This window comes from Pseudophryne corroboree, chromosome 1 (genome assembly GCF_028390025.1).
Source record: "Pseudophryne corroboree isolate aPseCor3 chromosome 1, aPseCor3.hap2, whole genome shotgun sequence".
In the NCBI taxonomy this organism is placed as follows: Eukaryota; Metazoa; Chordata; class Amphibia; order Anura; family Myobatrachidae; genus Pseudophryne; species Pseudophryne corroboree.
Window position 1 is genome coordinate 825,304,670 of NC_086444.1, and position 20,447 is coordinate 825,325,116.

General features: G+C 43.7%; 1 protein-coding gene across 6 annotated transcripts in view; it reads right to left on the minus strand.

Annotated features, from left to right (window-relative positions):
- SEPTIN11 (septin 11) overlaps positions 1-20,447 on the minus strand; it is a 226,176-nt gene that overhangs the window by 103,254 nt on the left and 102,475 nt on the right. For all 6 annotated transcript variants that reach the window (XM_063919644.1, XM_063919639.1, XM_063919650.1 and 3 more), the window contains exons 3-4: positions 18,370-18,565; positions 7,116-7,302 (exon numbers count right to left, since the gene is read on the minus strand). In XM_063919644.1, coding sequence (XP_063775714.1) covers positions 7,116-7,302; positions 18,370-18,565 — 383 coding nt within the window. The remainder of the gene's footprint in view (positions 1-7,115; positions 7,303-18,369; positions 18,566-20,447) is intronic.

The window sequence follows — 20,447 nt, forward strand, 5'->3', positions numbered from 1 at the left end:
CTTTTGGGGGGCCTCTAAGGCAGTCCTTCGAGGCCATATTATTTCCTATGTTAATTCTAAGCGTAAGAAATTCAACACCAAATTGCAGGAACTTAGCGCAGCTCTCACACTCGCATATCGCACTTACAAACAATGCGACGATCCTACTCATAGAGAAACGTACCTCATGGCAAAACAAATCTATGATACCTTTCTCACCGAACAGGCCCAGATCAGCTATGATTACGGCAGAAACAGATTCCATAGGTGGGGAAACAAGTCTGGCAGACTATTGGCCAACTTGGTTAGGGGGCCCCGAAACAAAACATGGGTTAACTCATTGCACAGCTCTGGAGGTGTTCTTTCTGATCCCACTGACATTTGCTCGGCCTTTATGAGGTTCTACAAATCCTTATATACTGCCGACACGGATAACGCAACTGATGGTCAGTTATTCCTGGCGGAGGCGCAGTTACCAAGGCTAGAAGTGGAAGAAAGGGACTCACTGGATGCTCCCATAACCGATGACGAGGTACGGGCCACCATTAAGTCCTTACCCAATGGAAAGAGCCCTGGCCCTGACGGCTTCAGTGCCGAATTTTATAAGATGCTAGATGCCGATATACTCCCTACACTAACACGATTATATAACCACATCCTAACAACAGGAGAGACTCCCCTTCGTTTTAACGAAGCTAAGCTTATAGTACTCGCAAAACCGGGCAAAGACCCTGCCCAAGTAGGGTCATACCGTCCCATTTCACTCCTCAATCAGGACTTTAAAATATTGACCAAAATCATAGCTAATAGGTTGCAAGCCTACCTACCCCGCCTTATCTCACCCGCGCAGATGGGGTTTGTCAAGGGTAGACAATCCACACGAGGAGTGCGGGCGGCCCTGACTGCGATTTCTCATACCCGCTTCAATCAGGCCAAAAACAACATCATTGTGAATTTGGACGCAGAGAAGGCGTTTGATAAAATTGCCTGGCCTCACCTATCCCGAGTACTTGCCCACCAGGGATTCGGCACAGCGTTTTGCAACTTAGTACAGACCTTGTACAATAACCCAGTGGCACAGGTCTTAGTCAACAATGTGGCATCTCCACCCTTCACGTTGGAAAGAGGCACTAGACAAGGATGCCCCTTATCCCCCCTCCTTTTTGATCTGGCATTAGAACCTCTTATACGCCACATTCTGCTACACCCAAACTATGGGGGCATCGAGGTGGGTACACAGGAATTACGGGTGGTGGCATTCGCAGATGACCTCCTCCTTTTTATGTCAGACCCTCACCGTACGATCCCACAGCTGATTGCTGTGATTGACCGTTTCTCCTCTTTTGCAGGGTTTTCCATTAATTACAATAAGTCGGAGGCACTAGCCATATACGGACAGGCGAGATTGGGTTGGGGGACCACTTTTCCCTTTAAATGGGCGAATACACATATTACCTATCTAGGCGTTGCACTCCCTACCCACCCCTGCCACCTGTATAGGCTTAATATCACCCCGGTCCTCCATAAGATTAGAACCGAACTTGGTCTCTGGCAATCCCTCCCCCTTAACATGCTAGGGAGATGTAACCTATTTAAGATGGCCAGCTTCCCAAAACTCCTCTATGTTCTACAGATGACCCCCCTTCTATTATCCAAGTCGGATATATCTTCTCTGAATACCTCTATCTCCAGATACATCTGGGCTGGCAAACGTCCAAGGATTAGCATGAAAAAATTGTCCCAGACGGTATATAGGGGAGGAATCAACCTACCTGATGTTAAACAATACAATCTTGCGTGCCTCCTCCGCATTGCTATGGACTGGCTTGGAGACAATAATTACTACACGGACTCCAACCTAGACTCTCAACTCTGCGCCCCCTTATCCCTTAGTTATCTTCTTCATGCCAAACCCTCCAAGTTGGCGCTACATATCACCACTAATTCATTACTACTCCCCATAATACAGGCGTGGCAAATGACGAGGAAATCTCTCAAACTTCAGCACTTGTGCTCACTCTCGATGCCCTTTATAGGCAACCTGGAGTTTCAGGAAGGAGAGGCTCTACAACCCTTCATTGCCTGGCACTCTCTTGGTATCCGCAACCTATGCAACTTGCTTAATCCCTCCCGGGTCCCGCTGTCTTTCGCGGAGGCACAAGAAAAATATGGCCTGCCCCCTCACAACGAGTTTGCCTACTTCCAGGCAATACATTATCTTAAAAATGTACTCTCGAGATTGACAGGGAATGATTTTCTTAACTCTCTAGATACATTACTCCAATCAACATGCTACTCTATATCAACCATTTATACTCGTATTCGTCATGAACTCATCCCTGACACGGACCTTCCAGAGCTGTCCCAATGGTCCTCCCACATTTCAACGGTAACCCCTGAATCCCTCCTAAATCACTTTCAACTCACCCTAAAACTTATCCCTGCAAGCTCCTATCAAGAGATGGCCTATAAAATGCTCCATAGGGCATACATCTCACCTAAACGCCGATATTTGATGGGCATCTCAGAAGACAGCAAATGCACTAAATGCTCAATGGAGGGGGCCGACCTCTTCCATTGTTTCTGGGACTGTGCTCTGGTGTCACGGTTTTGGCATGAGGTACATCATTATGGAACCACCTCCTTAGGCATATCCTTTAGTTGCACTGTTTCTTGGGCATTGTTTGGATGTTTGACCGACCAGCCAGACATCCCCAGGTCTAACAAAAAACTACTTATGATATTGTCTGCGGCTGGCAGGAAGGCAATCCTACAACAATGGATCCACAACATACCTCCTAATCTTTCGATGGTGACCTCTAGATTATTTTTTCTATTCACCATGGACTGGCTGGAGGCCTCTATCCATAAGGAGAGGCTCACCCCTGCCCTGTTCCAATGCTGGGACACATACATTTTGACACTCCCCCTACACACTAAACAAGCCATTGATAAATGCTTTCAATCTACCTCATGGTACCTCCTCCACACATTAGCCCAACCTAACCCCTTGAACATCTGATTTGCCCTCTCTCCTCTCCTTTTTCCGGACCCCTCCTCCGCTCCGTTCTATTTTCAATAGTCTACCGGGTTGACTAGAAATATGGACCCTCGATATGGGAAGACTGCTCTGTGGATGGATCAACGGCCCGTGTCCCATAGTAGGCATTACATGTTAGTTTATTTTCTTATGTTCTAGATATTATGTATATGTTTAGGGAATTCGAAATACTCTGTCCATACTGGCGGAGAACCGATGTTTAAACCACCTCTTTTCATCTATAGTCTGCGACACTTGGAGAACTAAAGCACGTTCTCAATTCCCTGATATCCTTAGTTATACATAAGTTACCTTTCTTGGAAGGGTACGAAGGTTTTATGTAGAGAAAAGTTTGAAAATAGGTTTGGATCTCTACCAGGTTTTATATGAGACTGAATAATCTGTAACTTCCTGTCTTTTGTCTAGAGGCTTATATATAGCGCATATTATGTTGTACAATGCCAACTATATATTCCATTCGATGTCTCGAAATGCTATATATCTACTCTGTATGGTATGAGATTATAATAAAAACAATTTGAAAAAAAAAAAAAAAAAACTAACGCTGTCTTATTATCGACATGTAGAATACTTAAGTGTTTGTAAAACCACGGCGCTGATGTACAGGCGGGTTTACAAAGGAGACCTTGCCCTACAATCCTGAAGACCAGTTGCATCTATTTTAGAAAATGGCGCCCAGCGAGGCAGCTCCAGGGCGGGAACACCAGCAGTAGATGGCGCCCGGAGCTGGTCCTCGCCACCGGGTACTATGGAGCCTTATTAAAGTGGATATTTTACTATCCAACCTGTGCTCCCATGCCCTGGTGGATATAGTGGGGTCCCTGCTCTGTCAGTGTCCACGCCAGCGTCGCGGTTAGTCTCCCTAAACCACGACCGGAAAGCGATTCAATGGCGGGTCCCCCAGGGGGACCCTCTTACCTCCTCCCTTCGTAGCAGCCACGCGAACCAGGAGAGCGTCTGCAGTGGTGTGCCTAGGAAACGGAGCGCCTCCGCCGCAAGTACCCGGGAACAGAGCCAGCAGGAGAATGCGACGTCGCTGGGGAGGTGATGGAGCCGCAGCACAGTATGTCACACTGATATATGAAGTGCTGCAGCCCTTGAAGTCTTCTAAAAAGCTTTTTCAGGGCTGCCTAGCGCAGCCCCCCCTGTTAAGTGACCTGCTTCACGCAGGCACAACTCTAAAACTGAGCTCACAGTGCCTGGAGGTGGGGTTATAGAGGAGACCCCGCAATGCATTCTGGGACAGTCTAAAGCTTTAGCCTGTTGGTGCCACTGGATCAAGATCCATCTCTACACCCCGATGTATTCCCTGTGGAACACAGTGTACCCTGCTGCAGAAATATATATATATATATATATATATATATATTAAAATCTGATCCGCGCACACTATGTTTGTTCACAGAGTTTACGTTAGTGTATGGTCCCCACTGTAGTTGGTGTTATTACCCGGTGGGGGGTGATAAGCACTCGTGAGCCACATCCAGTTAAAGTAGAATAGATGTAATGCTCCGATCTTCATGAACACCTGGGCAGTAGTGGGAAGGGGAATTATGAAGTAGACATATATTCATTACTGTTTGGACTAAGTTGACATTTTAACTGTTTGTCTGTATAATTTTTGTTGAATTAGGATGAAACTGCTGTATTGCCATTATCATAGAGAATTGTCGGTAGTTAACATTAATAAATATGATGACAATTGTAAGGTCTGAAGGCGTAGACTGGAGCCTATATACGAATATCTCCCGTTAAAATATAATCAAGAAGGGCAAATGGGAGACAGGTGTAAAACCTATAGTAAAATCCTTAAACAAATAGGTCCAGGGAAGTACCGTATAATAGGCAATCAGTCACGTTTTTGGACTTTTTTTTAAAGCACTTTTAGTAGAATGGGAAGTTTTTCATTTTTTATTTGTATTTTTGTATGTTATTATTGTTTATTTAATGCATGATAATCTGTGAGATGTAAATGAAATTACAAAAAGGGATTTAAAAGTTAAGCTTTATTGGTGTAAGAAATCATCATGATGTAATCAACCAATCAGTTCAAAAAGCAGTGTTCATAAGATGAACTTTTGGAAACCAATAGCCCAGCTCCTGACAAAGTCCTCCAGTGACGAAACGCGTTGGGCGTGGCTTACATTTGCGGACAAAGTTTTGTCAACAGTTGAACACAGAGCAAACGGCGTCTCAGTCTCCGTGGAAAAGACCCCGCTGTCTGAAGGAAATATACTGAAGCGGCAGTTATCGGAGAAAGCGGCTAAGTGCAATATTTTAAACTTACATGTACGTGGATATTTACATGAGTAAAGTGTGCTTTTTATTATTATTCATTGGTGCGCTCTCCTTATTTTTACATATATATATATATATATATATATATATAAAAAAGAAAAAATTAAGACCCCTTAATTGCGCAATTGTCTAATAGCTCAAACCACTGAGAGATACCCCCTGTCAGAAGGAGTACTGCACATAGAATGGACAAAAACAAAGGTTCTCTTGGGGAGCTTAACCACCACAGATATACTTATATTATTATAAAATCATTTATTAAAAAACATGTTACATACATACTTTTATAACATGAATCACAAGATCACACATGTCACTTGAGCAATACATTCATTTCTGATTATCTGTTATATATGATGTTTTCAATCATTAGATGGAATACTTATTCCTCAGCATGAGAAAGTGTGTATGATCTGTTCACTGTTTTTACGGAAACGCACAATCGTTGAAACCCAACGCGTTTCGTCCCTTAGGACTTCATCAGGGGTGCAAATCAAAGAATGGGTTCACCAAAGGAAATACAGACAGAACATGAATTCACTGAGAGTGTATTCCTGTAGAAACTCAACAGACCATCAAATTATGGGTGTTGAGGTGGACCTTGAGACAACACGCCAGGGTTTGATCGGATAATATCTCCTGATTCCATCCGAATTGCCATTTTGTGAAATCAAAATAGAAGTTTCTGGTAGGAAATACACGGATGCACTATTGATGTACTTCGGCCAACACCCATAATTTGATGGTCTGTTGAGTTTCTACAGGAATACACTCTCAGTGAATTCATGTTCTGTCTGTATTTCCTTTGGTGAACCCATTCTTTGATTTGCACCCCTGATGAAGTCCTAAGGGACGAAACGCGTTGGGTTTCAACGATTGTGCGTTTCCGTAAAAACAGTGAACAGATCATACATACTTTCTCATGCTGAGGAATAAGTATTCCATCTAATGATTGAAAACATCATATATAACAGATAATCAGAAATGAATGTATTGCTCAAGTGACATGTGTGATCTTGTGATTCATGTTATAAAAGTATGTATGTAACATGTTTTTTAATAAATGATTTTATAATAATATAAGTATATCTGTGGTGGTTAAGCTCCCCAAGAGAACCTTTGTTTTTGTCATATATATATATATATATATATATATATATATATATATATATATACATATATACATATATATATACATACACACACACACACACACACACACACACACACACACACACACTCACTCACAGTATATAAAGCCGATAATAAATAATAATAAATTAGGATATTTCACTGTCATGCAATCACAAGCAACAGAACTGTTAAAGTAAAATAAAGGCATCGGCAACAAGTCTCACTCCAACTACTGTGGAACTACACATCCCAGTATGCCCTGCCACAGTTCTGCTGTTAAAACACGCTTAAACTTTGGCAGGGCATGCTGGGATGTGTAATGTCACATAAGCTGGAGTGAGACAGGTTGCCTACCCCTGGCATAATACATAAAAAAAATTATAATTTATATACGTTAAATGGCTATTAGGTATATACTGTAGAAATCCAGATAAGGATTACCTATGGAATTCACAAAATGGTGACCTGTTGTTTAACAATGGATAGCGTAAGATTTCCTACTGCATCTCCATACCAAACACAAATAGAAGCTAGACACATTTTTCCGTAAAAAACAGAAACCAATTACGTAAGTACTGTATCAGAAGAATAAAAATGTATGCAGAGAAACCAACTCATGAGCTGGACAAATATCAGCAAGTACCTTACTGTCAAGCTTCTTCATTGTGACCAGGTCAAGAGACTTCAGGGAATGGCCAGTGGGCGCTATGAAGTACAGACAGGCGTGAATCCTGGTGTCATGGTAGTTAAAAAGTGATCTTTTGATTTTCAGCTCTTCTTGGAGAAAGGCCTCAAACTGTGTATCAATGTACTCTACAATAGGTCGGTAGCTAAAATGAAACACACAGTATTACAAATAGATTTAAACAGCTTTGATTTCCTTCATTAGTATTATTCGCAACACTGTTTAAGTTAAATTAACTCTTGCGAAACGCAAAATAGGATTTTAATTACCTACTGGTAAATCCTTTTTGCGTGTCCGTAGAAGATACTGGGGTTCCATTTAGTACCATGGGGTATAGACGGGTCCACTAGGATCCATGGGCACTTTAAGAATTTGATAGTGGGGGCTGGCTCCTCCCTCTATGCCCCTCCTACCAGACTCAGTCTAGGAAACTGCCTGAGGAGACGGACATACTTTGAGAGGATAGATAAAGATAGTGGTGAGATTCCAAACAAGCACACACAAACCAGAGGGAAGCTATGCTAACCCAACTTTAAACAGGAACAGCAACAGCAACAGCTGAATCAACAATACTTAACCAAGCAACAGTGCAGCAAGAACGAAGCACTAGGCGGGCGCCCAGTATCCCCTACGGACTACGAGAAAAAGGATTTACCGGTAGGTAATTAAAATCCTATTTTCTCTTACGTCCAAGAGGATACTGGAGTTCCATTTAGTACCATAGGGATGTACCAAAGCTCCCAAACCAGGTGGGAGAGTGCTGAGGTTCCTGCAGAACTGACTGGCCTCTAAAGACCATCAGTTTGGTCAAAGTATCGAACTTGTAGAACTTAGCAAACGTGTTCGAGCCAGACCAAGTAGCCGCTCGGCAGAGCTGTAAAGCAGAGACACCCCGGGCAGCCGCCCAGGAAGAACGCACCGACCTAGTAGAGTAGGCCTGTACAGATTTTGGAACTGGCAAACCTGCCGTGGAATAAGCATGCTGGATAGTGAACCTGATCCAGCGTGCAATTGTCTGCTTCGAAGCAGGACACACAATTTTATTGGGATCATACAGAACGAACAGTGAGTCGGATTTCCTGTGACGAGCTGTCCTCTTTACGTATGCCTTCAAAGCTGTCACAACATCCAAAGAGTTTGAAGTAGCGGAAGTGTCGGCGATAACCGGAACCACAATAGGTTGGTTGATGTGAAAAGCAGACACCACTTTCGGAAGAAATTGCTGACAAGTTCTAAGTTCAGCTCTGTCCTCATGGAAAATTAACTAGACTTTTGTGAGACAAAGCCCCCAGCTCCGACACACGTCTTGTTGAAGCCAAGGCCAACAGAGTGACGGTCTTCCACGATATTTTACGTCCACCTCCTGTAATGGTTCAAACCAGTCTGATTGGAGGAACTGCAGCATCAAATTGAGAACCCAATGTGCCGTGGGAGGGAGGTTGGATGCGCAGAACACCTTTCAAAAACGTCTGGACCTCAGGAAGAGAAGCCAATTGTTTTTTTTATAGAAAATGGACAAGGCCGAAATCTGGACTTTTATGGAGCCCAGACGTAGGCCCACATCCACACCTGCCTGCAGAAAAAGCAGGAAACGTCCCAGGTGAAATTCCACCGCAGAATAAGTTCTGCTCTCACACCAAGAGACGTGTTTCTTTCAAATATGGTGGTAATGTTTAGACATTACCCCCTTCCTGGCTTGGATTATAGTCGGGATAACTTTGTTAGGGATCCCTCTTCTGGCTAGAATCAGCCGTTCAACTTCCATGCCATCAAACGTAACCGAGGTAAGTCCTGATAGACAAACGGGCCCTGTTGCAGAAGATCCTCACAAAGAGGTAGAGGCCACGAATCTTCGAGGCGCATCTCCAGAAGGTCCGCGTACCATGCCCTTCTTGGCCAGTCCGTAGCAATGAGTATTGCTTGAACCTTTTCCCTTTTTATTCCTTTTAGAATTCTTGGGATCAGAGGAAGTGGAGGAAACACGTACACCATCTGATAGACCCATGGAGTCGTCAGATCGTCTACCGTCACTGCCTGTGGATCTCTCGACCTGGAACAATACTGCTTGAGCTTCTTGTTGAGACGAGAGGCCCTCATGTCGATTTGTGGATATCCCCACCGACGTATCAAGCACCTGAACACCTCCGGGTGAAGTCCCCACTCCCCCGGGTGCAGGTCGTGTCTGCTGAGGAAGTCTGCTTCCCAGGTGTCTACTCCCGGAATGAAGACCGCTGACAACGCCACAGCGTTTTTTTCTGCCCAGACGAGAATTCTTAACACCTCTGACATTGCTGCTCTGCTTTTCATTCCGCCCTGTCGGTTTATGTACGTCACTGCCGTCACATTGTCCGACTAGACCTGAATGGCCCAATCATGAATAAGATAAGAGGCCTGCAGAAGGGCGTTGTACATGGCCCTGAGTTCCAGAATGTTGATTGGAAGGATGACTTCCTGACTTGAAACTGCACCCCCTGGGTGACTGCTCCCCAACCTCTGAGGCTTGCGTCCGTGGTTAACAGGATCCAGTCCTGAATTCCGAACCTCCGACCCTCGACAACTTGAGAAATCTATACCCACCACAGAAGGAAGGGATATCCTGGCTTTTGGCGACAGACGGATCCTCTGGTGCATGTGAAGATGCGATCCGGACCATCTGTCCAACAGATCGAGCTGGAAGGGTCTTGTGTGAAACCTTCAGTATTGAAGCGCCTCACAAGAGGCCACTATTTTCCCCAGAAGCCGAATGCATAGATGCACTGGTGTCTGGGTTGGCTTCAGGACATCCCGAACCATCGACTGGATTACTAATGCCTTTTCCAATGGAAGGAACACTTTCTGCGACACTCGTGTCCAGTATCATTCCCAGGAATAGGAGCCTCCGTGTTGGCTCTAGGTGATATTTCGGAAAGATCCGAATCCACCCGTGATCCTGGAGAAGTTTGGTTGAGAGGCCAATGCTGTCCAGCAACCTCTCCCTGGATGGCGCCTTTATCAGAAGATCATCCAGGTACGGAATTATGTTCACTCCCTGCTTGCAGAGTATAAACATAATCTCTGCCATCACTTTGGTGAACCCCCTCGGTGCCGTGGAGAGACCAAATGGCAGGGCCTGGAACTGGTAGTGACAGTCCTGCAGTGCAAACCCTAGATAAGCATGATGAGGTGGCCAGATCGGAATGGGAAGGTACGCATCCTTGATATCCAGAGACACTAGGAATTCCCCTTCCACCAGACCTGAGATCACCGCTCTCATAGACTCCATCTTCAACTTGAACATTCTTAAGAACGGGTTCAAGGACTTGAGGTTCAGAATTGGCCATACCGACCCGTCCGGTCCGGTTTCGGTACTACAAAAAGTTGGAATAGTACCCCTTGTTGTGCAGATGAGGTGGAACTGGAACTATGACTACAGTCTATACCAGTTTTTGGATGGCCTGCTGTAAAGTTATACTTGCCTCTTGTGAAGCTGGTAAGCCTGATTTTAAAAATCTGTGAGGTGGGAGCTCTTGAAACTCCAGTCTGTAGCCATGGGAAATAAGATCTATGACCCAGGGATCCCGGCACGAACTTGACCAGATGTGACTGAAGAATTTTAGTCGCGCTCCCACCTAACAGTCCTACAGGCATCGCGGTCCACCGTCATGCTGAAGGCTTTGAGGAAGCAGAGCCTGAGCACTGTTCCTGAGCAGCTGCAGTTGCTGGTTTGCGTGGTTTACCTCTTGCGCCTCTTGAGGCCGTAGAAGCACCTCTGGATTTTCCCCTAAACTTGGCTATGCGAAAGGACTGTAAATTTTAAGCTGAATAAGCTTTCCTGGCTGGGGGAGCTGCGGAAAGGAAGATATGTAGACGTACCCGCAGTAGCTTTGGAGATCCATTTGTCTAGTTCGTCTCCAAACAAGGCCTCTCCTGTGAATGGTAGGCCTTCCACGCCTTTCCTGGAGGCCGCATCAGCAGTCCACTGGCGTAGCCACAAGCCCCTGCGTGCTAACACTGCCATAGCGAAGGTGTGTGCATTAAGCAAACCAATCTCTTTTATGGCTTCCACCATAAAGTTTGCAGAGTCCTGCATATGCTGCAGGAGTAAAACATCCCCCCCTAGACAAGGAATCTAACCCCTCAATTAGGTTACCTGACCATTTAGCAATGGCTTTTGTGATCCACGCACAAGCAATATAGTGGGTCTCTGGGCCACCCCAGCAGCTGTGTACAATTATTTGAGTGTAGTCTCAATTTTACGATCAGCCGTATCTTTTATGGAGGCTGCACCAGGGACAGGCAATACAATTTTTCGTGACAGCCTAGAGACTGATGCGTCCACTATTGGTGGTTTTTCCCATTTTTTCCTATCCTCCAGAGTAAAAGGAAAAGATGAGAGTAACCTTTTAGGGATTTGAACTTTCTTATCAGGATTAACCCACGGTTCTTCAAATAGGGTATTCAATTCCTTTGACGCAGGAAAAGTGACTGAGGACTTCTTTTTTACATTAAAATAAGACTCCTCACACTCCTCTGACACCTTATCAGGAATTTGCATAACCTCTCTGATAGCCTCAATGCCCTGTGACAGAGTAGCATCCCCCCTCCAAATCCACCTCACCCTCTTCCATGTCTGTCCCGTCAGAGTCAGACTGCAGGATATGGGCCAGAGATTGTTTTTGCAAACAAATGGGAGGAGATTGAGCGCTGGTTTGGGGACCGAATCTCTAGTCATAAACTCATCCACAGTCTGTCTTAAGTATTGCGTCTCTTTCTCATTGCGGGATAGCTTTGTAGAAGTATTTGAGATGATTCCCTTAATGGAATTAACCTATTCTGGTTCAGCCCTGCTATTCTTGGAAGGTGCACTTCCCTGAGTACCCAGTATTGAGCCCCCTGGTGAAGATGAACACTCCGCTGTACAAGAAACACACTCTTCGCCTGACATAATGTAAATGTGACAACACACACACACACACACACACACACACACACACACACACACATGATAAGGTTAAGCACAATTAACTCACAAAAGGCCCTTAAGGGAGACACAGAGTTATTTGGTGCCATCTCCCATCACGCCCTTATCGCTAATGCCAAGCTTAGCCGGGTCGCAGACTAAGTACCCTGATAGGGGACTTAGTACACTAAGAATCATTCCCCCCTGCTATGACCCCCTGGTAGCGCTGAGGTAATCTGGAGTCTCTCTGGAGGAGCTGCGCGTCCCTGTCAGTCAGCGTCTGTGTCCACTACAGAGGGAAAATGGCGCTGGTGAGCTGCTGGATCCGCTCATAGTGAAGGCCCCGTCCCTTCAATGGAGCACGGTCTTCCCGCTTTTTTATACTGGCTGAGGTAATCTGGTGCTTAAAATGGAGAGAAAACCGTTTAAAGGCTGTTTTTGCCAGTGTGGGTACTGTGTACAGTGTACTGAGACGCAGCTATGTACTGTGTCTGGAGACGCATTCCGTCCCGGTTAGAAGCCATGCGTCTTCGTACCCTCATGCCGCCATAATGGCCGGCGACACGCTAGCCAGGACGCCAGCTTAGTACTCACCACTCTTAATTTTTCTGGCTCTGTTAGGGGTGGCAGCATGCTGCGGGAATGTAAGCTCGCTGCGGTGGGGCTTGCGAATAGTTCCCTCAGGAGCTCAGTGTCCTGTCAGCAGGGAATGGGACCACTAACCCTTCAAGAGGTTGGGCCGTTCTACCCCCTAAGTCCCACGAAGCAGGCAGGCTGGTGCCAACCAGCCCTGCCTGAAAATAACAAACACATAAAATAAATGCAGAAAACTCTTCAGGACCTTCCATAAGCATGATCGGCTCCTCCAGGCACATTTTCTAAACTGAGTCTGGTAGGAGGAGCATAGAGGGAGGAGCCAGCCCACTCTCTCAAACTCTTAAAGTGCCAGTGGCTCCAAGTGGAACCATCTATACCCCATGGTACTTAATGGAACCCCAGTATCCTCTAGGACATAAGATAAACAATGTTTCTTAATACTGCAGAAAATCACAACTGCACAGTCTGACTTAAACAAGTCAGGATGACCATAAGCAAAGAATGTTCTATCAATACAGCACGGTACTATCATATTGCAATAAAGGTTACAACAAATGCATTATGCAAGGGTGGATTATATGATCTGGCGGCTATAAATTCACAGAAAGCAGAAGTTAATTTGACTTTGTACAGTATATTTAGCATCAGAAGGTTTGGGTAGCGCTGAGTCCCAGGTTACATCCCTATCTATCCATAATCCAGACGTCACATTCATTATTCTAGTATTACTATTATATTATATCATATTTGAGGAAGATAATTTGATTATTTATAGGAAGAATTTTCTCTTCGTGAACTTAAATACAGTCAAACCTGGTTAAGTGTGATTTCAAGGGACGGCACGTTTAGTCTCTCTTAAAGTGATCTCTCACTTATCCAGGTTTAAGAAGTGTTTATCTCACTTGCGCAGGTTCAAATAGACTACCCCTGTAAACCAAGGAACAGGGCACTTTAGTGGAGTATCACTTAGAGACTTGTCAAAACCTGTACTAATCCCAGTTACAGAGGGTCTAAAGTTGGTCGTCTCATTTATAGAGGTTAACAACTGCACTAATCTCACTTAAAGAGGTCCTAACAACAATCGTCTCAATTAGAGGCAATTTTTCCTAATAATCCAGAAAAATCAGTCTCCGTTAAAGAGGTCTGACAGTCTCACTAGCAGAGGTTTTTTTGCTGAAAAAATGCCGGGACCTCACAATTAATCCCAGTAATAGAGGTTTCCCACTTATCCAGGTTCGAGAAAAGGAAACTGTGTGAAGACATAAAAAAAAAAATTCAAGTTAATAGAACAAACTCAATCAGCTTTACAGAAAATATTTTCTACATGAATGTGCACCAATAAGCGAAAAAAAAATAATAATAACAAAAACTCAGCAAACCACAGAGCTAAATTTAAACAAAAAAATGTAATATGTCACATTGGAAAACTGTGAAATATTTGTCTTTTCCTGTCCAGACTTCCTTATGGTCTCTTTATTTCAACAGGCAGAGACCCATGGGAGAGGACAGTGAATGCTCAGCCTTTGACTGATGCAGCCTACTATGATTATTTTGTCCATACATGGAAACAGCAGCAGATAAGGGGTCATTGAAGGTCAGAACTTGTTTAATGCACTAATAGAGTGTAATATTTCTGTGGTTTTTGGTCAGTTGTGTTAGCTGGAAATTGAAATTAAAGTCAGTGCAGATAGAAAAACTGGGACCACGATAAACATATGTTTAAATTGGCACTAATCTTAAAATGATCTCCTGAGTTTTGAGGGATAGACCAGATTTCTGGTGGCAGAAAGGGGCATCGGTTTTATTGTATTGGACGGACCTCCTTGCAATAAAGCTGTGTGGCCTATTATGTAATATTTTTGTATTTTGGAAAATGGAGTTATGCTAAACCTCTAAATCAAACGGAAACACATGAAAAAGTTTCATTATCCTGACTGAAGGGAAGATATTAAACAAAGTGGGTCCGACACAAAGCTTGGTGTAAGTTGGACATGACTGCACCTGCAGTGAGTGCATGGAACTAAATGTATATACAGGTCAGTACAACTCTGCATGAGCCCTTGTATGTGCTCTGTCCAGTGCTAGGTATGTTCCGTTTACCACTCTGCAGATTTCTTCAGTAGGAATACAGAAAGAAAGCAGAGTATGACATAGGGGTGTATTCAATTGGTGCCGGTATTTCCGACAGTCTGAAATACCAGCACTTTTTCGACAGGAAAAGGTCGAATTTGCATTCAACCTATTAAATGAAGGTGACATTTTTCCGATTGACGGAAAAACCGGCACTTGTCGAAAAAAACATGTGGATCGGCGGATTAGCTGCAGATCCATGTGTTTCTGTCGAAAACACGACTGTTTGACAGTTTTCGGGTAATGCAGATTCAAACTTGTTAACAAGTCGAATCTGCATTGAATAGTGAACGGTCAGATCCTCTCCATCGGAGAGGATCTGACATTCATTGAATACACCCCATAGTGGTTATAAACTCTTCAGGTCAGATCAAATCTGGTCACCTACAGTGTGTAAGACCAAAATGGAAACAGATTAAGCCACAGGCAATCAGGAGCCAGCATAATCCACATTTCATTTTTATTCATTTTAATCTCTTTTATATGAAAGCTACCGGCTTTTCAGTTTTAGCGGCGTGTGTGTTTGGGATGTAGTTGTGTGACTGACGGTTTACAATACCGACGCCGGGATCCTGCCTCCTAACAATCCAGATAGTCGGCATGCAGACTAACAGGGCGAGTGCTTTGTTGCGCTCGCCTCCCCCTGCCGGCCATCTCGAAGCCGGGAACCACATACCCAACCCCTTACATTTGCTACAGTATTAGTTATACTTCAGATTCTATTCAAGCAGTTCCGTTTCTGCACATACTCATTATGCCACAAACAAATGTCTTGTTTGAAGGGTATGCGGTTAGCATACCAATCGTCGGGATCCTGGCAGTCACAATACAGACACCAGGATCCCGACGGGGGAACCACACCACCGCCATTATACCGGCGAGGTAGATGATTCCTCCTCTTTGGGTGTCTAGAGGGAGAATAGAACCTGTGCGACCGAGCCCGCAAGGGACTACGCTGCGCTCGCAACCCTGCTGGCATTCCACCGATTGAGATGCTGATGCCGGGATAGTGACTTTCGGCAGCGGTATTAGATACCGAACCCGTTTGAAGCATCCCACATCCAATGAGACTACTACATTCATTGGGATCTTGCTGAAGGGACAGAGGGACAAAGTAGATAGTTGATAAGCACAAGATTCTGTATATTAGACTATGCATCAAGGATAAATAGCAAAATATTGAGGACCCAAATTATTAATAGCTATCTGAGTAATTGATCCAACATCAGCTCTCCCAGAAGTTAATTTGCAATCCTTTGAATACCCAGAAAACTTGTGGGAGTGTAATAAGAGTTCATGCTAATATTTATGTGGCATGTTATGGATCTCTGAACTATAGGAATTTATAGGCAGAAACAAAATGCTACGCATTGTGAGAAACTTCTAGTGACGGGTGCCTTTTGTTTTGCTGAAAATGCGTCTAAAGGTGGGTACACACTGGCCGATATATCAAGGCCGTTATATCGCGGGTCCTTCGGCCAGTGTGTACGGGCGATATGTCTGTAAACTCTGTCATTCACAGACATATCACATCGGCCCCCCAGCACAGCCGGCGGCCAATATATCTACCGATATATTGGCGCATCGCTGTGTGTGTACGGGTGACCAGCCGGCCGCCCGTACACATGCTGCAGCAGCCGGCGGTGATTGACAGCTGAACTGCGCGTGTGTACAAACGCTCGCCAAGTTCATGACGTCAGTCCCCGACAGATCGGCCAGTGTGTATGCTCAACATACTGCCCGATCCCCGTCCATAGATATATCTACCGATCAATTGATCGGCAGATATATCTATCAGTGTGTACCCACCATAAGTAGATTCTTTAGTTGCTAGTGTTAACAATGAATAGTAATATTATGATCTTTCATATAAACAATGTATTACCTTTCCAGTACTTGAGATGGCCATACACCCGCCCAGTTGATGACGTCGGTTCCCAACGGATCGGGCAGTGTGTATGCACAGCACACTGCCCGATCCGTCCATAGATATATCTGCAGATCAATTGATCTGCAGATATATCTATCAATGTGTTACCACCTTTAGTCGCAACGTAACACAACTACAGCGCATGAGGAGACTGTGCTGATTACATTTGATATATGACACTTGTATATATGTGTGCGACTGAGTCTCTGAAGCTGTACACAAAGCGGTAAAATGTAGCAACCGCAGCTTTTTTCCTATACAAGTTCTGGTCTGCTCTATATACAGACTCAGTCACACACAATATACAAGTGCCATATCAAATTAATCAGCACAGTCTTGTGCGTCCTAGTGATTTTGTGTTGCAACCAAGACGCATTTTCAATAAATAAAAAAATAAAATAAATGCCAGACGCTAGCAGAGTTGCATGGGACCTGGCGGCTCACTCACACCAGGCATCTAACGTATTGAGGCTGGATGTATGAGTACACATCTGTATGTCAGCAACACCGCATGTGAGGAAACCAGAGTGTACACATATACAGTATGATTTTAACAAAAGTGTAGAAGAATATGGAATACAGCATTGCATAAAAATAGTTGTACTGTTATTTGTAGTCCAATTTTGTCTAGAGATTGAAGCACCTCTGACCTCAACTAGTTAATCATTAGTAATGCAAGTATTCCTGCCATTCAATCACTGACATATATATGATAAATAAAACAATGAATCTACCTAAAATTGTCCTGTGTGAACGGTTTAATGTCACAAAGAAATTAGATTTTCTTTATCTGAATAAAACCTGTTTGAGATTTTAGTATATGGCACAATCAATAGTTGTTTTCCAAAGAAAATACCCTAATTCAGTGGTTCTCAAACTTTTTTGAATGACGGCGCCCTAGAGTATCAGAATTTTTTCACGGCACCCCTAGGTCAAAAGTTTCTTTTTGAGAAATGTAGAAAGAAATATTAACTGAAGTAAATTGTGTTTGTGTGTCATCCTTAAGCTCAGTTATGTGGTGAGGGACAAGATTTGCTTCTGCTTGTCCACATGTTTTATGATTGACAGCTGCCAGCACTGGTATTGACTATTACATTGACCATAAATAATTTGAATTAGCCCTGTACCACCAACCCAGGGCACTCCCACAAGTGTCCCGTGGCATTTGAGAACCACTGCCCTAATTATTTGTTCTCAATTATTCTCCTTTTGAAGCCAAGGGGCGCTCTGACCCAACTTTTATCAGCAGTTTAAGTGTTCGTCATGAATAATGAAGGACTGTAAAAAGATGAGCACTGGTCAACCTGCTCTAAACAGTATAATGACCTAAGAAGACTGTTTGCAAGTTCTAGATATGAATCAGTATGCTTTACTTTATCACAATGATTCAAATTATTATTGCCATTAGTCCACAAAATATAAAATCCCTTGATAAAGCTAATCAACACGTGCCATGTACAGAAATAGAGAGATTCCACCGGCAAACTGTACTGATCACTGTGCATCAAACTTGGAATTGTCATGCTGCTGATGTGCATGCAGAACCTCATGAGACAAACCACATGTATGTTATAAACACAGTAATATGTGTATCTTCTCACTCTCAATATATGTACCTATCATCTTTATTTATTTGGTCCCCAAATCCTACGGTATCAACTATGGTTAGCTTCAGACGCACATTACTCTCCTGAAGTTCGTAGCTTCTTGCTTTTAATCGCACACCAGGCTCACTGTGAGAAACTGGTTCACTTTCAAACTTTGTGTTGAATATAGTGTCCATTAATGTTGACTTCCCAATGCCAGTTTCACCTGAAAAGAAACAGACATACAGTAAATGTAAATTCTGAGCCTATATAAAAAAGGGAATAGAAACATACAGATGTACAGATGTGTCTTTATACACTGTGGCTTCAGTCGTGCCAAATAGCCCTCCTTCAACACGCAGTGTCTTTATAGCTCAAAATGTGCATCTTATTCGCTTAAAACGACTGACCGCACAAAACTACATTCATAGATTGCAGTGATCAATTTGGTATGGAACATTTCTATATCTGTGTGCATCTGAATCTGTGCAAAATAGGGCTCTGAGGCCAGTGGCTGCGGCTCCTTCCCACGCCAAGTTACGTTGTGCTTAATCTGCTATCTTGTACATGTGTAAAACAAATTCCTCTGTGGTTAAAAATCACAGGCTAGGATCTCTAGTACACGGTGTGGCTCTTCGCTGCCTCTGCCATGCATGTAAGATGTTAAGTTTAATTAAAAGTACGGTACATTACACCACACGGAACAGCTCAGTCACGCTGGGCGTCTTGTACCGTATGGCGTATAGAGGCTAGGGGGTATATTTTTTAAGATGGAAGTTTTATTTAAGATGGGATGCTGCCCATACAACCAATCAGATTCCATAAATGAGAAGTAGAATCTGATCGGTTGCTATGGGCAACATCCCATCTTAAATAGAACTCCCATCTTAGTAAATTTACCCCTAGGTGTATGAGAACACATCTGTATTTAGCTACATTTTCCTTCCTTTGTACCAAATAAAACTGTAGCCAGAGTGAAGCATCTGGTCTCTCCTTGTGACAGTCTGCCATTTTTGCACGTCAACATAATTCCTATCAGTGTAAAAAGGGCCGAACAATACTCTCTGCTGCAGGTAAACCAGGGTCAACTTTTGAGGCATGATTTATTTACAGCCCCACACCCCCAGGGCAGTGACATTGGGCCTAGCATTCAGGTAATTCATTTTTAAAGTCACTTTAGAATGTAATTTGAGGAGATCTCAAAAAACGTATCTTTCATGGCTTACTAAAAGTACAATTTGGCTCCTAGATCAGGCTCCCTTGCCCTTGAATAGTGCATTGCTAGATAAGAAATATTATGCCAATGCCCTCAGATTGAGCAGGTGCCAGTACAACACATTTGTGGAAGATTAGCGATGTCATTCTATGACGACTGCTAAAACTGTAATCCTAACAATCAAAGGTCTACATGTCATCACATCAGGAAAGCACACATTAAAATAAACCTTTCCCTAGTTACCACTTCTTGCATTTCAACACATCTAAGAAATGAGCAAGCAGTAAAAGTGTCCCATAAGTACACTTAAAAAGGGAACGTTACCATTCATGCCCACACAGAGTAAACTTGTAAATGAATCACTCACAACCACACAGCCATCTGGGATTTTAAATCTCATAAACCTGCCCATCAATAAATAGGATATGCATGCTACAATGCACCTTCGGCAACAGGCAATAGTACCTAAATGAAAAAAGGTCCGATATTACAAGCAGGAATGGACATGCACAGGTAGACAACTCCTAAAACAAATCAACAGTATGTCCATCTGAAATATGGATAACTTAAAAACTTCCCTTGTATTGCGTAAGGACACATGGAAGTCTATCGAAAACGGCACTAAAAAGGTGCCCATACACTAGTGCGATTTTGCCAGATATCAGATTCTGACGTTTTGGGCCGATAAATCGGATGAAAACTGGTAAATCGCATGTTGCTTTACCTCCAAATCTGACCCGATGCGCAGTCCCGTGAGGATCGGAGCCCCTAGATCGGAAGTACTGCACTATAGATATCTCGGATCCCACAGGCATGGCTGGGATCGCATATGATACATGGAAGATGTATTAACCTGGAGAAGGCATAAGGAAGTGATAAACCAGTGATATGT